This window comes from Rattus norvegicus, chromosome 2 (genome assembly GCF_036323735.1).
Source record: "Rattus norvegicus strain BN/NHsdMcwi chromosome 2, GRCr8, whole genome shotgun sequence".
Classification (NCBI taxonomy): Eukaryota; Metazoa; Chordata; class Mammalia; order Rodentia; family Muridae; genus Rattus; species Rattus norvegicus.
In genome coordinates, this window is record NC_086020.1 from 245,449,073 (window position 1) to 245,464,398 (window position 15,326).

Consider the following 15,326-nt stretch of genomic DNA (forward strand, 5'->3'; position numbering starts at 1 on the left):
GTTCAACTATTCTGATTCTCTTTCAAAGACACGGCAACAGGGAATACATAAGTAATTAAACAAGAGAGTATATATACTTAAGGCACGATGTGAATTTAATTTCTCAAAAAATATGCATTTCATTTGAATTATGACTTCTTGAATATATCTGGCTATTGATGTTGGAATAGTGAACCAACAGAAATAATAAACTTTTCTTTTTCTTTGAGACAAGGTTTCTCTGTGTAGCCTTGGCTGAACCAAGATTAATAAAATCAATAAATGGTACCCAGACCCTTCTGGGAGAGAGCTGGATCCTTAGAAGTGCTGACAATCCTGAGAGCACACATGAAACCACCGCTTAGGCTTAAATCCCTGCCCAAGAGGAACCTGCCTGGGGCCCTCCGGACACAGGAACTGAAGAGCAGTCTGGGACAGGATCCTTCTGGTTTCTGTCTGTGCCCGGAGTTGACCCTGTGTCACAGCTCTCTGTACCCAGATCCCCCTGGCAGAGAGCTGGTCTCCCAGGAGTGCTGCCACACAGGCTCACAGGAGGATCAAGCCACTGTCAGAGACAGCAAGACCAGCTAACCCCAGAGATAAGCAGATGGCGAGAGCCAAGGGCAAGAACCTAAGCAACAGAAACCAAGGCCACTTGGCATCATCAGAACCCAGATCCTCCACCACAGCAAGATTTTGATTTAAAATTGCAACTCATGATGATGTTAGGGGACTTTAAGAAATATAGGACAACAAAGGTAAACAGGTAGGAGTCCTTAAAGAGGAAACACAAAAACCAACCAAAAAGGTGAAGGAATTGAACAAAACCATCCAGGATCTAAAAGTGGAAATAGAAACAATAAAGAAATCTCAAAGGGAGACAACCCTGGAGATAGAAAACCTAGGAAAGAGATTATAGATGTAAGCATCACCAACAGAATACAAGAGATGGAAGAGAGAATCTCAGGGGCAGAAGATACCATAGAAAACATTGACACAAACATCAAAGATAATGTAAAATGCAAAACGCTCCTAACCCAAAACATCCAGGGAATCCAGGACGCAATGAGAAGATCAAACCTAAGGATAATAGGAACAGAAGAGAGTGAAGACTCCTAACTTAAAGGGCCAGTAAACATCTCAACAAAATTATAGAGGAAAATTTCCCTAACCTAAAGAAAGAGATGCCCATAGTTATACAAGAAAGGATTGAAGGAGCTGAAGGGGTTTGCACCCCAATAAGAACAACAATATCAACCAACCCAAGCTCCCAGGGACTAAACCACCATCCAAAGAGTACCCATGGCTCCACCTTCATATGTAGCAGAGGATGGCCTTGTTGGGTATCAATGGGAGGATTTGCCCTTGGTCCTGCCAAGGTTTAATGCTCCAATGTAGGAGAATGTTAGGGCAGGGATGCGGGAAGGGGTGGGTGTTTGGGTGGGGGAACACCCTCATAGAAGCAGGAGGACAGGGGTGGGGTGGGGGAAGGGATAGAGATTTTTGGACCAGAAATCAGGAAAGGGTATAACATTTGAAATGTAAATTTAAAAATATCCAATAAAAAAGGAAAAAAAAAAGAAAGTGGTGTGTGTGTGTGTGTGTGTGTGTGTGTGTGTGTGTGTGTGTGTGTGTGTGTGTGATTAAAAACTCTATGAAGGTTAAAAAGATGGCTCAGTTAAGAGTACTTCTTGCTATTTATTCCACAGGACCTAAGTTAGAATCCTAGGACCCACACTGGGAGTTTCGAACCATCTGATAACTCCATTTTGAGGGGTCCAATGCCCTGTCCTGGACTCTTCTGGTACCAAATGGCACACAGACAAAACACAGACAACGTGAACCAACCATAGCCTATGCAGTCTGTGAATAATTTTGTTGTTCCAATTACTATGAATATTGCAATTCCTAAATAAATGATTCAGGGTGTACCCAAGGCCAGGGACTTAGCTGTTTGAAAAACTGAAAACTACAGGGTAGACCTGAGAGCTATGACTTTATGAGCAAGTCACTGAGGTGGAATGGTTAGAGAAGCATTTGAGAAAAGAAAGGCTCTTTCCTCCTAGGAAATAACTGACATGGTTTTGTTTTTGTTTTTGTTTTTCTCTTTTATGAAACAAGGACTTTTTGGTAAATTCGATATGGTGGTGAATGTGGCTTGCCTGTGAGGCACTGATTTATAAAAGAATCACACTCCTTTGAATGTGTGCTTATTTCTGGTTGTTTCCACAGTATTATAGCAGCATAGCATTTGTGTGTATGGAGGTCAGAGGACAACTGTGTGAATGAGTCTCTCATTACTGTGTGTATGTTTACATACATGTTTACAGGCATGTAAACCATGGTGTGTATGGAGGTCAGACAACTGTGTGGATAATTCTCTCATTTACTGTGTGTATATTTATATACATACATTTTTGCAGGCATATAAACCACAGTGTGTATGTGGAGGTCCGAGGACAAAATTGTGTGAATGAGTCTCAAATTACTGTATGTTTACATATACATTTACAGGCATGTAAACCATGGTGTGTATGTGGAGGTCAGAGGACAACTGTGTGAATGAGTCTCTCGTTACTATGTGTATGTTTACATACATGTTTACAGGCATGTAAACCATGGTGTGTATATGGAGGTCAGAGGAAAACTGTGTGGATGAGTCTCTCATTACTGTATGTTTACATACATGTTTACAGGCATGTAAACTATGGTGTGTATGTGGAGGTCAGAGGACAACTGTGTGGATGAGTCTCTCATTTCAGCACAGGTTCCAGGAACTGAACTCAGAAGACTGGGGTTTACATAATGAAGCAATTTCTGGCCTGAAATAAATAAAATTTAAGCAAAAGAAGAATGTTCCTGGGAATAGCCAAGAAAGCCAAGTCGGCATTGTCTTCCTGTTACCTTTTATGTAATAAGCGTGGCCACAAAATGAAAACTAGAAAGGAGGCGACGAGCAACGGCCTGACTGCTGAGCACTGGACGCAGGGCTGCTCATGCCCCTGCCCCAGTCTCACTTGCTGCACTACAGTGCTTATCTCCACCTTGAGGGACGTCTTGACTCAGACCTTCCCAATCCCCAGCACCACTGTATGGAGTTCAGGGTCACTTGGTGTTAGGACTTGGAGACCCCAGTTAAGATGTGGTTCAATCATGAGCATCAGAACAGAAGGATGCTTACAGGAAGCTTCAGACCTAGTCTTTACTGTATATTTGAGGCTAGAATACTTCTGTTAACATTCTAAACATACACTCATAGGAACTACAAACTTAAGCTTACTTCACAAATGAAAACTATTGTACGATTTTTCTAACAAAAACTTTTCTTTAAAAATTTGTCCCTTTTTTTTTGAATTGGATATTTTCTTTACATATACTTCAAATGTTATCCCCTTTCCTGATTTCCCCTCTGGAGTCCCCCTATCCCTTTCCCCTTCTCCCCGCCACTATGAGAATGTTCCCTCCCATCTCCCTGCCCTGGCATTCCCCTACACAGGGGCATTTAGCCTCAGGGCCAAGGGACTCTCCTCCCATTGAAGCCCAACAAGGCCATCCTCTGCTACATATGTGACTGGAGCCATGGGTCCCTCCATGTGTACTCTTTAGTTAATGGTTTAGTCTTTGGGAGCTCTGGGTTTTTTTTAAGCTATTGTAATAAATATTTTTCATTTAGAGTTCATAGGTGAACATTCTGAGGTTAATATACTATAATTTTCAATTAAAATATAAAACTGAGCAACTAAGATACAACCCTGTATACACTGTGAACTGATCACTCCTCAGTCTTCTCTGGAAGGTCCGCAGCCCTGGGAAAGTCCCCTTCATACTTCTTCTTGAGATTACTCAGATATGTCCGCAGCCTGTCCGGCTCCAACTGAGAGTTTCGAGCGACCTGGACAAGCCTTGTAGCCAGATGGTACACAGCTCTCTGTCTATCCATCTCAGGGGAACTCCTTCGGTTTTGCTGTTATCAAAATATGAGATTAAAATATAAATGCATATTTAATTTATATTTTTATATTATTTTATCTCATTTCATAGAAATAGGAACTCAAGATCTCACACATGCTTTAAAACATGCTATCTTGGAGAATTAAATTTCTCATGTACATATACCACTTTATGAAGGACTTGAATGAATCCTTGCAATTGACATTTAAAGAAGAAATACTTCTAAATCAATCAAATTCAGAAATGAAATACCAAAAAGTAACAGAAACTCAGCAGAGAGAGGAGTCTGCAAACACATTTTGTTTTAAAGGTGTGGATGGGCAGTGTGGGCTGCTATGCAGTGACAGCTGTAAATGTCACCCGGGGATAAGATGAGTCCCCAGAAAGCCACCTGCCAAAAGACACAGCAGTTGCAGCTAACAGAAAACATTGCCTAAGGAGCAAAATGCATTTGAAAATAAACATAAATGGAAATCTATAATTATGACTGATTCTTAACAAACCATACTTAAGAATTTCTAAAAATTAATATTTAAAATATAGTCTAATAGGACTTAAAGGTTGGACAGAAAGTAAGGATTTTTTTTTTAAACTTCTAATCTACAACTCTGACTGAAGTAGGTAAATCAACAATTTCTACCCTAACAACTTGGAAAATCTTAGTAAGTTTCCCAGTGTTCTCTCTTAAAGTCTTTCTTGGTGGCAGACAATTCTCTCTGTAAATACACTTCCCCTCTTCCAACACAGTAAAGTGAGTAAACTTCAGTGCAGCAGAATAAGACAGTCCTGTCTAATTATCCGTTTGGTGCCTTAATTAATTACTCTTCTTTATATAAAAGCTTGGGTATGTTTCAGGCACTGAAGCTTGTGTCTGCATGTTTCTGGGCCTACAATCGTGTGCAGCGAATGTGATAACGGAGCTCCAGCAGCGTACAATCTCGCAGTCCAACGGCCTGCTGTGAGCCACTGACTGGTGGTTATGAGGAGGTCTGTAAGAGGGAGGGATGCGCAGTGCAGAGAAGGCAAGCTCACTGCCAGCACAGACCAGGAAAGCTCACAAAGGACAAGAATGTAGAACCAGTCTTGACTGACCGCAGTGCCAAAACTGGAGAATTCTGGGTAGAGAAACAGTCAAAGCAGGGGTAGTAGGGACCTGAAACACAACCAGGGAGATGACACACATCAGAAATGCAAATGACATGAAACTGACTGAGGTAGGATAAGGGTGACATAAGCAAACAAAAGAAGACCCTAAAGCAAAACTGGGCAACCCAGAACCCCAGGCACCTTAAAACTGCATGCTCTGAGCAATTGCAGAAGACTTTAAAGGCTCAACTTCAACTTGTTAAGCGGTGTCTGACAGCTCCTGATTAGGCATGGTGACTATGCACTGGGAGACAATGTGGAAAGTGTACAGGGTGGATTAGGAAAAGAGTTAGCAAAAGTCTTAATGAAACGTGCTTGTGAGGAAGGGGCTACAAACAGCTGTGATGGAGAGGGACACTTGGACGTGAAGACAAGAGCTTCTTTTTCCCCCCAACAGATGAAAATTTGCTTTTTATTTAAAAACTGATGAATATATTGAAGCGTGGCTGGCAAGATGCCTCAGAATGTAAAGGTGCTTATCACCAGACTTGATGACCTTAGCTCAATCCTTGGGACCACATGATAAAGAGAAGCAATTCCTGTTCCTTGTCCTCTACCCTGCTCAACAGCATGTAAGTTTAAATGATCTTTAAAACATTTTTAAAAGATGTTATAATAAATGTGGAGAAATGCACATGGATGCAGGGTTAGTGGAACTAGCAATGGAAGTTGCTGGGAAAAGACTATGACCAGTGCAGACTATGACCAGTGCAGACTATGACCAGTGCAGACTATGAACAGTGCAGACTATGACCAGTGCAGACTATGACCAGTGCAGACTATGACCAGTGCAGACTATGACCAGTGCAGACTATGACCAGTGCAGACTATGACCAGTGCAGACTATGACCAGTGCAGACTATGACCAGTGCAGACTATGACCAGTGCAGACTATGACCAGTGCAGACTATGAACAGTGCAGACTATGACCAGTGCAGATTATGACCAGTGCAGACTATGACCAGTGTAGACTATGAACAGTGCAGACTATGAACAGTGCAGACTATGACCAGTGCAGACTATGACCAGTGCAGACTGCACAGAAAGGGGCTGGAGGCAAACACCTTCCAAACCAACACACTGGGCACGTAAGAAAAGGAAGGGCTCTCGTGGAGAAGGACGAGGTCCTGAAAGCCCCACAGGATCAAACTTTCCCGGGGAATAACCACCAGGCACCAGGTAAGAGCTGGGAAAAGACAATGAAGCAGGGTTCAGGGGATGGGGACTGGGATATGGGGGATGGGATGTGGGGGATGGGGATGGGGATGGGTAAGCACAGAGAATAGGTGGCTTCTCATTAGTTACAGCTTAGGAGAAAGTTCGGTCTGTAAGTGAGTCATGGGAGAAGCATTACTTCTCCAGGAAGAGTACTGTCTGGAGCAGCAGTTCTCAACCTGTGGGCCATGAGCCCCTGCGGAGGTTGAAAACCCTTTCACAAGAGTTACATATCAGATATCCTGCATATCACATACTTAAATTATGATTTACAACAGTATAACAGTATCAAAATTACAGTTATGAAGTAGCAATGAAAATAATTTTCTGGTTGGGAGTCACCACAACATGAGGAAATGTATTAAAGGGTTATGTTAGACAATCGCTGACACAGAGCAGAAGGAAGAGATGTGCGTGAGAAGCAGTATAGAAGATTTCTTTGAAAAAGCACTAAGCATATGTGAGAGACGGAGAGTCAAGTGAAGAAAACATGGAGGCAAAAGGGAAGACAGAAAGCTAAGAAAGTGGATCATAGTGGGGAGGAAGGAGTAAAAAGTTACTTGACAATGTCTGAAACAAGGTTTCTTGAAAAAGATGGCATTGGGGAAAACGCAGAGTCCAACTCGGGCAGGGGCAAGATGGTGGAGACAGAAACACTGCAGGGTCGCATCCAAAAGAACTCAAGAAGATGACTGCGAGTTCTTTAAGCGTCCATCAGGAAATTATTTACAGACACAGGGTCATCAAATACTCAAAGCACATGGAGATGCCTTGACAAAGTCACCTAAGTCAGGCCAATGAGCAAGGGAACAATCGGTGACAGGATGAGTATGCAAATTAAGTTGAACATAGAGATTCGCAGTGGGAACACTAGCCCGCATGAGTACTCTCGACACCATTAGGGAGACTAAAGAGAAGAGAGAGCTGGTTGGTAACACGGGATACATAACGTGGGATACAGAACATGGGATACAGAACATGGGATATGGAACATGGGATATGTAACATGGAATATATAACATGGGATACAGAACATGGGATATGGAACATGGGATATGAAGAACTAGGTAACGAAAGGGTCTTCAGAATGAGAACAGTGCCCGAAGGGCTGATAAGTAATTCAAAAGATGATTTGGCAAGTAAAGTCACAGACAGTTCAGAAAACCAAAGGAAAAAAGCACACTGAAAAAAAATGATAAACTAAAACCAATCAAACAAAACTAAAAAAATAAACCAAAAACAGCACAACAAAAAGAATGAAACGGACAAGTAACTATTCATGAAGAAACTTCCTACACTACAGCTAGCTCCATATACTCCACACTCTGGATTTTTCAAACACTATGAAACAAAAGAAAAAGGATTCAATTTGTAAGTTGACATGTGACTTCACTGTTGGACCTACTGTTTCTTAGCAAGCCACTTAACGTCTACGAACTTAAAAAGCTGAAAGCAGAATGATCCTCCTACAATTCACCATTTAGACATAGGACCATTTACTTCATAAAGAAAACAGGTTTGGGGTTGGGGATTTAGCTCAGTGGTAGAGCGCTTGCCTAGCAAGCGCAAGGCCCTGGGTTCGGTCCCCAGCTCCAAAAAAAAGAAAAAAAAAAACAAAAAAAAAAACAAAAAAAACAGGTTTAACCTATGATAAAGGAAAGAAGAGCTTTTAAAGGTAAAAGATTCGAATGTTGCAGTCTGCGTTTTAAATGCACATTTCAAACAGACTTGCTCTCCCAAAATAAAGTTAGCGGCAATTATTCACAGGAGCAGAACTCTGTCTGTTAAACACAACAGAAAGTTGAGATGTGAATGAATGGAATGATTAATAATAATAAAAAAGTACCAACTTGATCTTTTAAAGAAGAGATTTTCTTAATTAAAAATTGGATTTTCTATCTTAAATTTTTGATTATGAATATATTTAGATCAAGAGCCATAATAGTACATATTGAAATATTGTATGTACTTTCCTACTGTAATGCCATCCACCAAAAACAAAAACAAAACATGACAAAGCAAAAACCCACGCTAGAGTTAAAACTAGAAAACAGCCAGCCTTCTGTTCCTGGGACTGACACTCCCTGCCGGCAGCTCATCCTCCCTCTTCACCGGGTGCTGCCCTTGCTTCTGCAAGCTTACCCACACTTGACTGCTTGCACACCAGGTAAGGCGGGCTTGAGTGGCTGTGTCTAGCTGCATGAAGTTCTTTACAGTACGCTGTGTCATACAGCAAGCAAATGCAGACTTTAAGGTCTTATTTCTACAAAGTTTGGGAGGTGTTTGGTTTTTACCGAGATTTGCCTTGTAATTTGTGTTGTGATCTCTCTGGCATCCAAGACAATTGATGGTGGAAGTGAGGAGGCTTCTGCAGCTTTTAATCCTAAAATTACAGAAAATGGACATTAAATCATTGTTGCTGTGTAGTCTTGGCTGTGTGCTCTTCAATCCAGCAGACAGTTCAGTGAGCATGAAGTCCTCCATGGCTACCTTACACAAACGCCAAGTGCCAACTCCCCCTCCCTCGGCAGGTGTCTCTCCACAGGCTTCCTAAGGATGCCAACAGTTTACTCTCTCTGAGGGTCAGAAGCAGCAGAAGCAGCACCGTGTTCACCCAAATGACTGATTTCTGTGCTTACTAAAATATGGCTGACACTTTTAACTCACTGAATCCTGATGACTCCATATCCAGGACAGATTACCTCCATCTCAGCCAATTCCCAGCTGAATGGAGAGTGAGAAGGCTTAACTAACTATGTGATGCAGGAAAACTGCCCAGTTCACTTCCTACTTTAAATAGTAAAGCAGGTTTCATTTTCCTCACAAGAGTCATATCCATAGATAAAAGTGATTTTTGAAGACTTCAATGTATGGAAAGTTGAAAATTTCCAGAACATGAGAATCTGCATGTTACACAGTTATTTACATAGAAAGTAGTTGACAAGAATTTAAGAATGTCATGGTTTGAACACACACACACACACACACACACACACACACACACACACACACACAGAGTGATCGTTTGTATATGCTGGGTCCATGGAGTAGCAATATTAGCAGGTATAGCTCTGTTGGAGTGGGTGTGCCACTGTGCATGGGTCTTTAGGACCTTCATCCTAGCTGCCTGGAAGCCAGTGTTCTAGCAGCCTTCAGATGAAGATGTAGAACTCAGCTCCTCCTGCACCATGCCTGCCTGGATGCTGCCATGTTCCTGCCTTGATGATACCGGACTGAACCTCTGAACCTGTAAGCCAGCCACAATTAAATGCTGTCCTTATAAGAGTTGACTTGATCATGGTGTCTGTTCACAGCAGTAAAACCCTAACTAAGACACACACACACACACACACACACACACACACACACACACGCACACGCACACGCACACGCACACACACACACACACACACACACACATATATCCTGGAGCATGCTCAGTAGACCAGGATAGCAGACTCAGAGATCCACCTGACACTGCCTCCCAGTGATTAGATTAAAAGCATGCACCACCACCACCCAACTGATGTATTCCATTTTTAAGATTTTTAGATTTAACTATAAAATACCCCGAGAACAAAGTGACTATGGAAATGAGTGTATAGGAAATACGATGTGTAAAATTATACAATTTACAAATGCAATCTGTTGCACTGAGGCTGGAAAGACGGCTCAGTGATTAGAGCCCTCACTGCTCTTCTAGAGCACTGATGTTCAACTGACATTACTGACGTGACGGCTCCCCACCATCTGTAATCCAGTTTCAGAGGCTCCGACATGCAATTCTGGCCTCCTTGAGCACCAGCCACACAGGGGGTGCACATACATACATGCAGGCAAAAACCTCATACACATAAAAATAAACAACCTTTAAAAAAAAAAAACTTATACTTTCTACATGCCAAGGCTCCCAGGGCTTTCTTGGGTTGTTCTAATGCTACAGTTCAGTTGTAATGTATCAGTTCAGTTGACATAAATGACAAGCAAAGAACATAAACCTATATAATATGAATTCGTCAAAGAAACTAGGCTGTTAGAAAGCATATAAACACAGAGAAGGATGTGGGACAGGCAAACAAAGGAGAAAGAGGTCTGCCTTAAGAGACATGCATTGTTTTGATGTCTACATTTAAACTCTACATGCAGTACCATAGTGTTTTTCTTCTGTGAGTCCCCTGGAAAGTTTGTAAGTATACAAAATTGCATCCTTATTTCTTGAGGTATTCTTCACATGCTGAACTTCAAAATGCATGTTTTCTACATTAAGATACAGGGTGTCTATATGGCACAGTTCCAGGAAATGGGTAGTGAAGAGTGTAAATGCCTAGAACATAACAAACAATGAGTATGAGTACTTTTAAATTATCTGAAAAACCTATTTCAACTATTTTTAAACATAACACATTAGCTTAACTTTCCAACTAGCTTGGCAAAGACAGGAGTAAAACCATCATCTCAGAGATGGACATGTTCAGGTCATGGGTTTTGAAGTTTATATCCAATGAAAGGTCAACTTTGTTTGCACGTGCACAACATATGTGAAAGAGACTGCCAGGCATGGAGGAGCACACCTTTAATCCCAGCACTCAGGAAGCAGAGGCAGGCAGATCTCTGTGACTTTGAGGCTACTCTGGTCTACAAAGAGAGTCCAGGACAACCAGGGCTACAGAGAGAAACTCTCTCTCAAAAACAAAGAAACAAACAAACAATAAAATGTCATGAGAAAAAGACTAAATTCCAAAGTAAAGAGATAAAGTTGAGCAGAGATAAAGCGACTCAGAAAGGTGGCCACCTCTTAGGGAGGCGCCACAGCTCTGCCACAGCCTCACAGCACTTTCCTCAACACTGCGTCCTTCACACTGCGTCTCCTCCTAGAAGGACTAGCAGAACATGGAATTAATGCACTTTATTAGGTATTTAAATTCTCAAGGCTTTTATTTTATGTTTGTTTTTTTCTTGTTTTCTTTTTTTGGTGCCAGAAATTAAATTCAAGGAGAAATTCCCTGAGCACTTGAGGGACAAAGGCAGATAGAGCTCTGCGAGTTCAAGGCCAGCCTAGTCTACAGAGCAAGTTCCAGCTAGGACTGCACAGAAAAACACTTCCTCAACAATCCCCCCCCCAAAAAAAAGAGCTATTACACTTAAGAAATAATAGAGGATTGGTTGAAATTTAAATGTCATAAATCCCAGCATCTGAAAAGCTAAACCAAGAAAACTGCTGAGTTTGGGACCAGTTTGCAATACACAGAGAATATAGGCCATCTAGTAAGGGTGTATAATAAGATTCTGTCTCAAAAGAAAGAAAATTAAATATTTGGCTGGCAAATGTCTCAACCAAAGATAACAGCAAAAAAGCATGAAGATTTGACAATATTACACATAGAAATTCCCCCCAATCCATGACCAGTAGTTTGGATACAGCGGGGTGTGTCCTGGATAGGTTAACTGGTCAGAGCTGAGCCTCAGTATGGCAACCCAGGGAGATGGAGAGTAAGAAAGAACAAAGCTGAAGACATTTTGAATAAAATTTCCATTTTGAATAGGGGTCAAAGTTTAAGTTCCCAAGACCTTCCTAGGTAACTGACATGCTGGTTGGCTGAGAGAGAGAGAGATGTACGTGGGTAACTGACATGCTGGTTGGCGAGTTGAGACATGAATACTAGACAAGATACTCTGCCATAGTTGAATAATCCAACCAATGGAGCAGCATAACTGAACCACAAAGACATGTTCCTAAGGAAGCCCTCTCCCTAATTGCTGGGATAACTTGGCACATCTGCCCGCAGCATTCTGGCTCAGGGTCACAGCTCAGCTCCTGAGTCTGTTCTGCAGCCCTGATTGATCAGTAGCAGCCTGAATACATCTTTGTGATCTGCTTAAATACTCACTAAGATGAACGTTTGAAGACACAGTTAGCTCCCGAGTCTGTGCTGTTGTCCCTGATTGAAATGCCTCTTGTCATTTCTTGGGTTTTGTTAGACTTTTGTACCCCAACAGAGGGACCTTTAAGAGGAGTGGTTTAGTGGGAGATCACTGGACACAGCTTTTGGAAGGAGTTACTCTGGTCTTGTGGAGTGAAACTTATGGGAGTTGCTGACATAAAAGAGTAAGTCTGGCAACTGATTGGCCTTTAAACTGCTGAGCAGTTAATGACTGACAACTGTGTGCTTAGCGACATGCATTGAGGGCTGCAGATGCAGCTCTGTGATAGAGAGAGCACTGGCTTCCCAAGAGCCAGGCCATGACTTAGCGACATGCATCGAGGGCTGCAGATGCAGCTCTGTGATAGAGAGAGCACTGGCTTCCCAAGAGCCAGGCCATGACTTAGGTCCTTTTCAGCATGCACACATGCACACAAGACCTTTATAAACTCTATTAGGTTAATTCAGTAAAAAAATAACTTTCGACTCTCCCTAGAGCCCTTGCAGGCTTGGCTGCTGTGTCACATGGACGTCAGTAGGGGCAGAGAGGAGAGAGGCTGTCTGTGCTCAGTGTTCTGACCTATGGCCATCTGAATGATTAACATTCACTGAAAGAAGTGAGCCTGAGTCTGGTGCCACAGATCCCATGAGGGAGTGAGTCTGAGACAGACGACCTCCCCATGGGGCCCCGCAGGTGACCCAGGTAAGGAGCAAGCCCGAGATGACCACCAGTCTGGTGCTGTGAAGGCCTGAGGGGCCAGACCATAGCTGAGATGACCCCTTCCTGGTGTCAGAATGCGTGGGTAGGGCCTAACACTCCTGAGACTACACCTATAAGGCAACCTCAGCAAGCCCCGGGCACCACTAAGAGGAGCGAGTGAGTGGTGGAGAAATGAAAGAGAAGGAGAAGCAGAAGGAAGTGGGCACAGTGAAAAGAGACAGAACTGGAGACTCGAGGGTCGTGAGGAACAGCCTGATATGAGTAGCCAGTGATGCCACCTCAGACCATGGTGGGGTGGTCCTGGCCTGTGTGGCAACAGAGGGTCACATCTGGGTCCATGACCCTGCAGCAGCAAGGGTCTGTTACCACCAAAGGACAGATAGCCAGGTCTAAGCCGCTGCCTGTGGACATGTTGATGTGTGAGGACTAAGCACTGGTCCCACCCCTTACCTGGGCATCCTGGGAGCTGGCCCTGGTGCCATGAGAGCAGGAGGGCTGAAGCCACACCCAGACAGCTGCAGTACTCAGAAGAGTGAGCACAGACATCACCCAGGAAGCACAGCAGAGCTAGCCCTGGATGCGGGAATTTCGAGTGAGCCAGCCCCAAGGGAGAGAACATGGGAAAGCCCGCCCTGCCACTCATCTCCCTTGAGATGTATGAAGGACATACACCTTGAGGGACATACAAGTGGGATTAGGGTGCATGATGGAAATTCACAAAGAACCAATAAAAAGTTGTTGTCCTTGGTATGTATGAAGGAGAGATACTCTCCTTCCTCTTTGCCCCTTGCCACTTGTGACAGGCAGGGGACCTGGCCCTAGGGTCATGAGAGCAGGAGAGCTGGCCCTGCCCCTCACCAGCTGCAGCACTCAGGAGAGCGTGGCATGTGCCTGACCTGAGCAGCACAGGAGAGCTGACCCTGGTGGAATGGGAACTGATGAGTTATCCCCAAGGGCATGAGAGAGGGAGAACTGGCTCTGCCCCTTGCTGGCTTCCAGAATGGATGGGTCAGCCAGGGTAGAGAAGGAGCGTGCCTTTGTGATGTGGGTGTGGGAGAACTTACCCATTTGCTTACATGTCAGGTACTACCCCAGCCCAAATCCAGAGCTTTAAGTTGGTCTGCCTCAACATCTACCTCATCTGTGAACTGTGGAGTGTCTGAAGGGGCTAGTCCTGCAGATCCAAAGCTGCAGGACCTCCATGACAAAGAACAACAGGATGTCCAAGAACAGGATGTCCAAGAACAGGATGTCCAAGAACAGGATGTCCAAGAACAGGATGTCCAGGAGGAGTCCAGATAAGGTTCCGGTACTGAGTATAACAGAAGCCAGAGGCCTTTAACCAGACCAATGACTCACTGAAAGAACATTTGCAAGTAAAGAAGTGTGGACAGAAGGGCACACCGTGGGACACCCTGGGACACACTATATCTTCCACAGTGAGGTTTTCCTCCCTCCAGTGGGGGGGGGAGGGTGGGTATGAGAGGAGGGGAGACAAGTGGGATTAGGGTTCATGATGGAAATTCACAAAGAACCAATAAAAAGTTGTTTTTTAATGATATCTTCAGGGCCTATAGATTACAAACATTGTGCTAGACACCAAAGAATGCTTCTAGGTTAGAAAACTAAGCATCTTAAAACTAAGAAGCAATACCAGCTTCCACTTTTCTACTAGAAAGGGGGTCTTTAAAGTGTTGTTAAAGACAACTATTCTTAGGCATTGCAGAAGACCACAGGAACGTTCAATCAGGAAATGGATATTGTATCAGTTAGGGGTCTCAAAAGAATCAGTCCAAGTGTGCACATGTGTGTGGTATGTGTTTACACAAGTGTATTCTCTATAAAGATTTCGTTCATGATCACGGAAGCTAACAGATTTCATATACAATGGTGGAATTTTTGGTGAGCTAAAGTTTCAGGAGACCTGTGAGGTAATTCTAACAGAACGCCACCAGGCTTCAATCGGGAAGGACATGCCAGAGTTTGAGGACAGCAGAAACCATCCTGTAGACAGCCAGCAGCCAGACCAGGGCTCTGCTGACTCATGGGACAGTCAGCCTTGATAGTCTTTCAGCTTTCAGCCTGCAGGGCAGGGCCTGGGCCAACCACTGAAGGCTCGCTCGATGCTCAGTCTACACTCATGTGTCTACTTCTAGAAACATTCCACAGATAGAATCCAAATACTTTTCAACACTGCTTGTAGCCAGTCAGACTGACATATAAAAATAGTGACCACAAATACTAACTTGCTTTTTATCTAAAGTGATATAAGGTCTTGTTCATGTGAGAAATTCTGGCTGACATTTGATATTACATAAAATATGTGTGTTAACACTACTTTTATTAAATATATGAGATAGTTTTTCACCCTCTATAATGAACTATTGTGAACT

The 15,326-nt window shown here is 43.2% G+C and overlaps 1 protein-coding gene and 1 non-coding gene across 7 annotated transcripts in view; one reads left to right on the plus strand and one right to left on the minus strand.

Annotated features, from left to right (window-relative positions):
- Msh4 (mutS homolog 4) overlaps nt 1-15,326 on the minus strand; it is a 59,376-nt gene that overhangs the window by 3,955 nt on the left and 40,095 nt on the right. For 3 of the 6 annotated variants that reach the window (XM_063281671.1, XM_039102113.2, XM_039102114.2), the window contains 3 exons: nt 10,441-10,615; nt 8,586-8,674; nt 3,672-3,943 (listed from right to left, as the gene is read on the minus strand). In XM_063281671.1, coding sequence (XP_063137741.1) covers nt 3,752-3,943; nt 8,586-8,674; nt 10,441-10,615 — 456 coding nt within the window. In that variant the 3' untranslated portion in view covers nt 3,672-3,751. Of the gene's footprint in view, nt 1-3,167; nt 3,944-8,585; nt 8,675-10,440; nt 10,616-15,326 lie in introns of those variants that run through there. The other 3 variants (XM_039102112.2, NM_001106477.3, XR_010063597.1) reach the window with 3 other exon arrangements.
- On the plus strand, nt 12,698-12,824 carry LOC120101327 (small nucleolar RNA SNORA17). Its single transcript, XR_005501698.1, has one exon. It is a non-coding gene; the product is annotated as a small nucleolar RNA SNORA17 (small nucleolar RNA).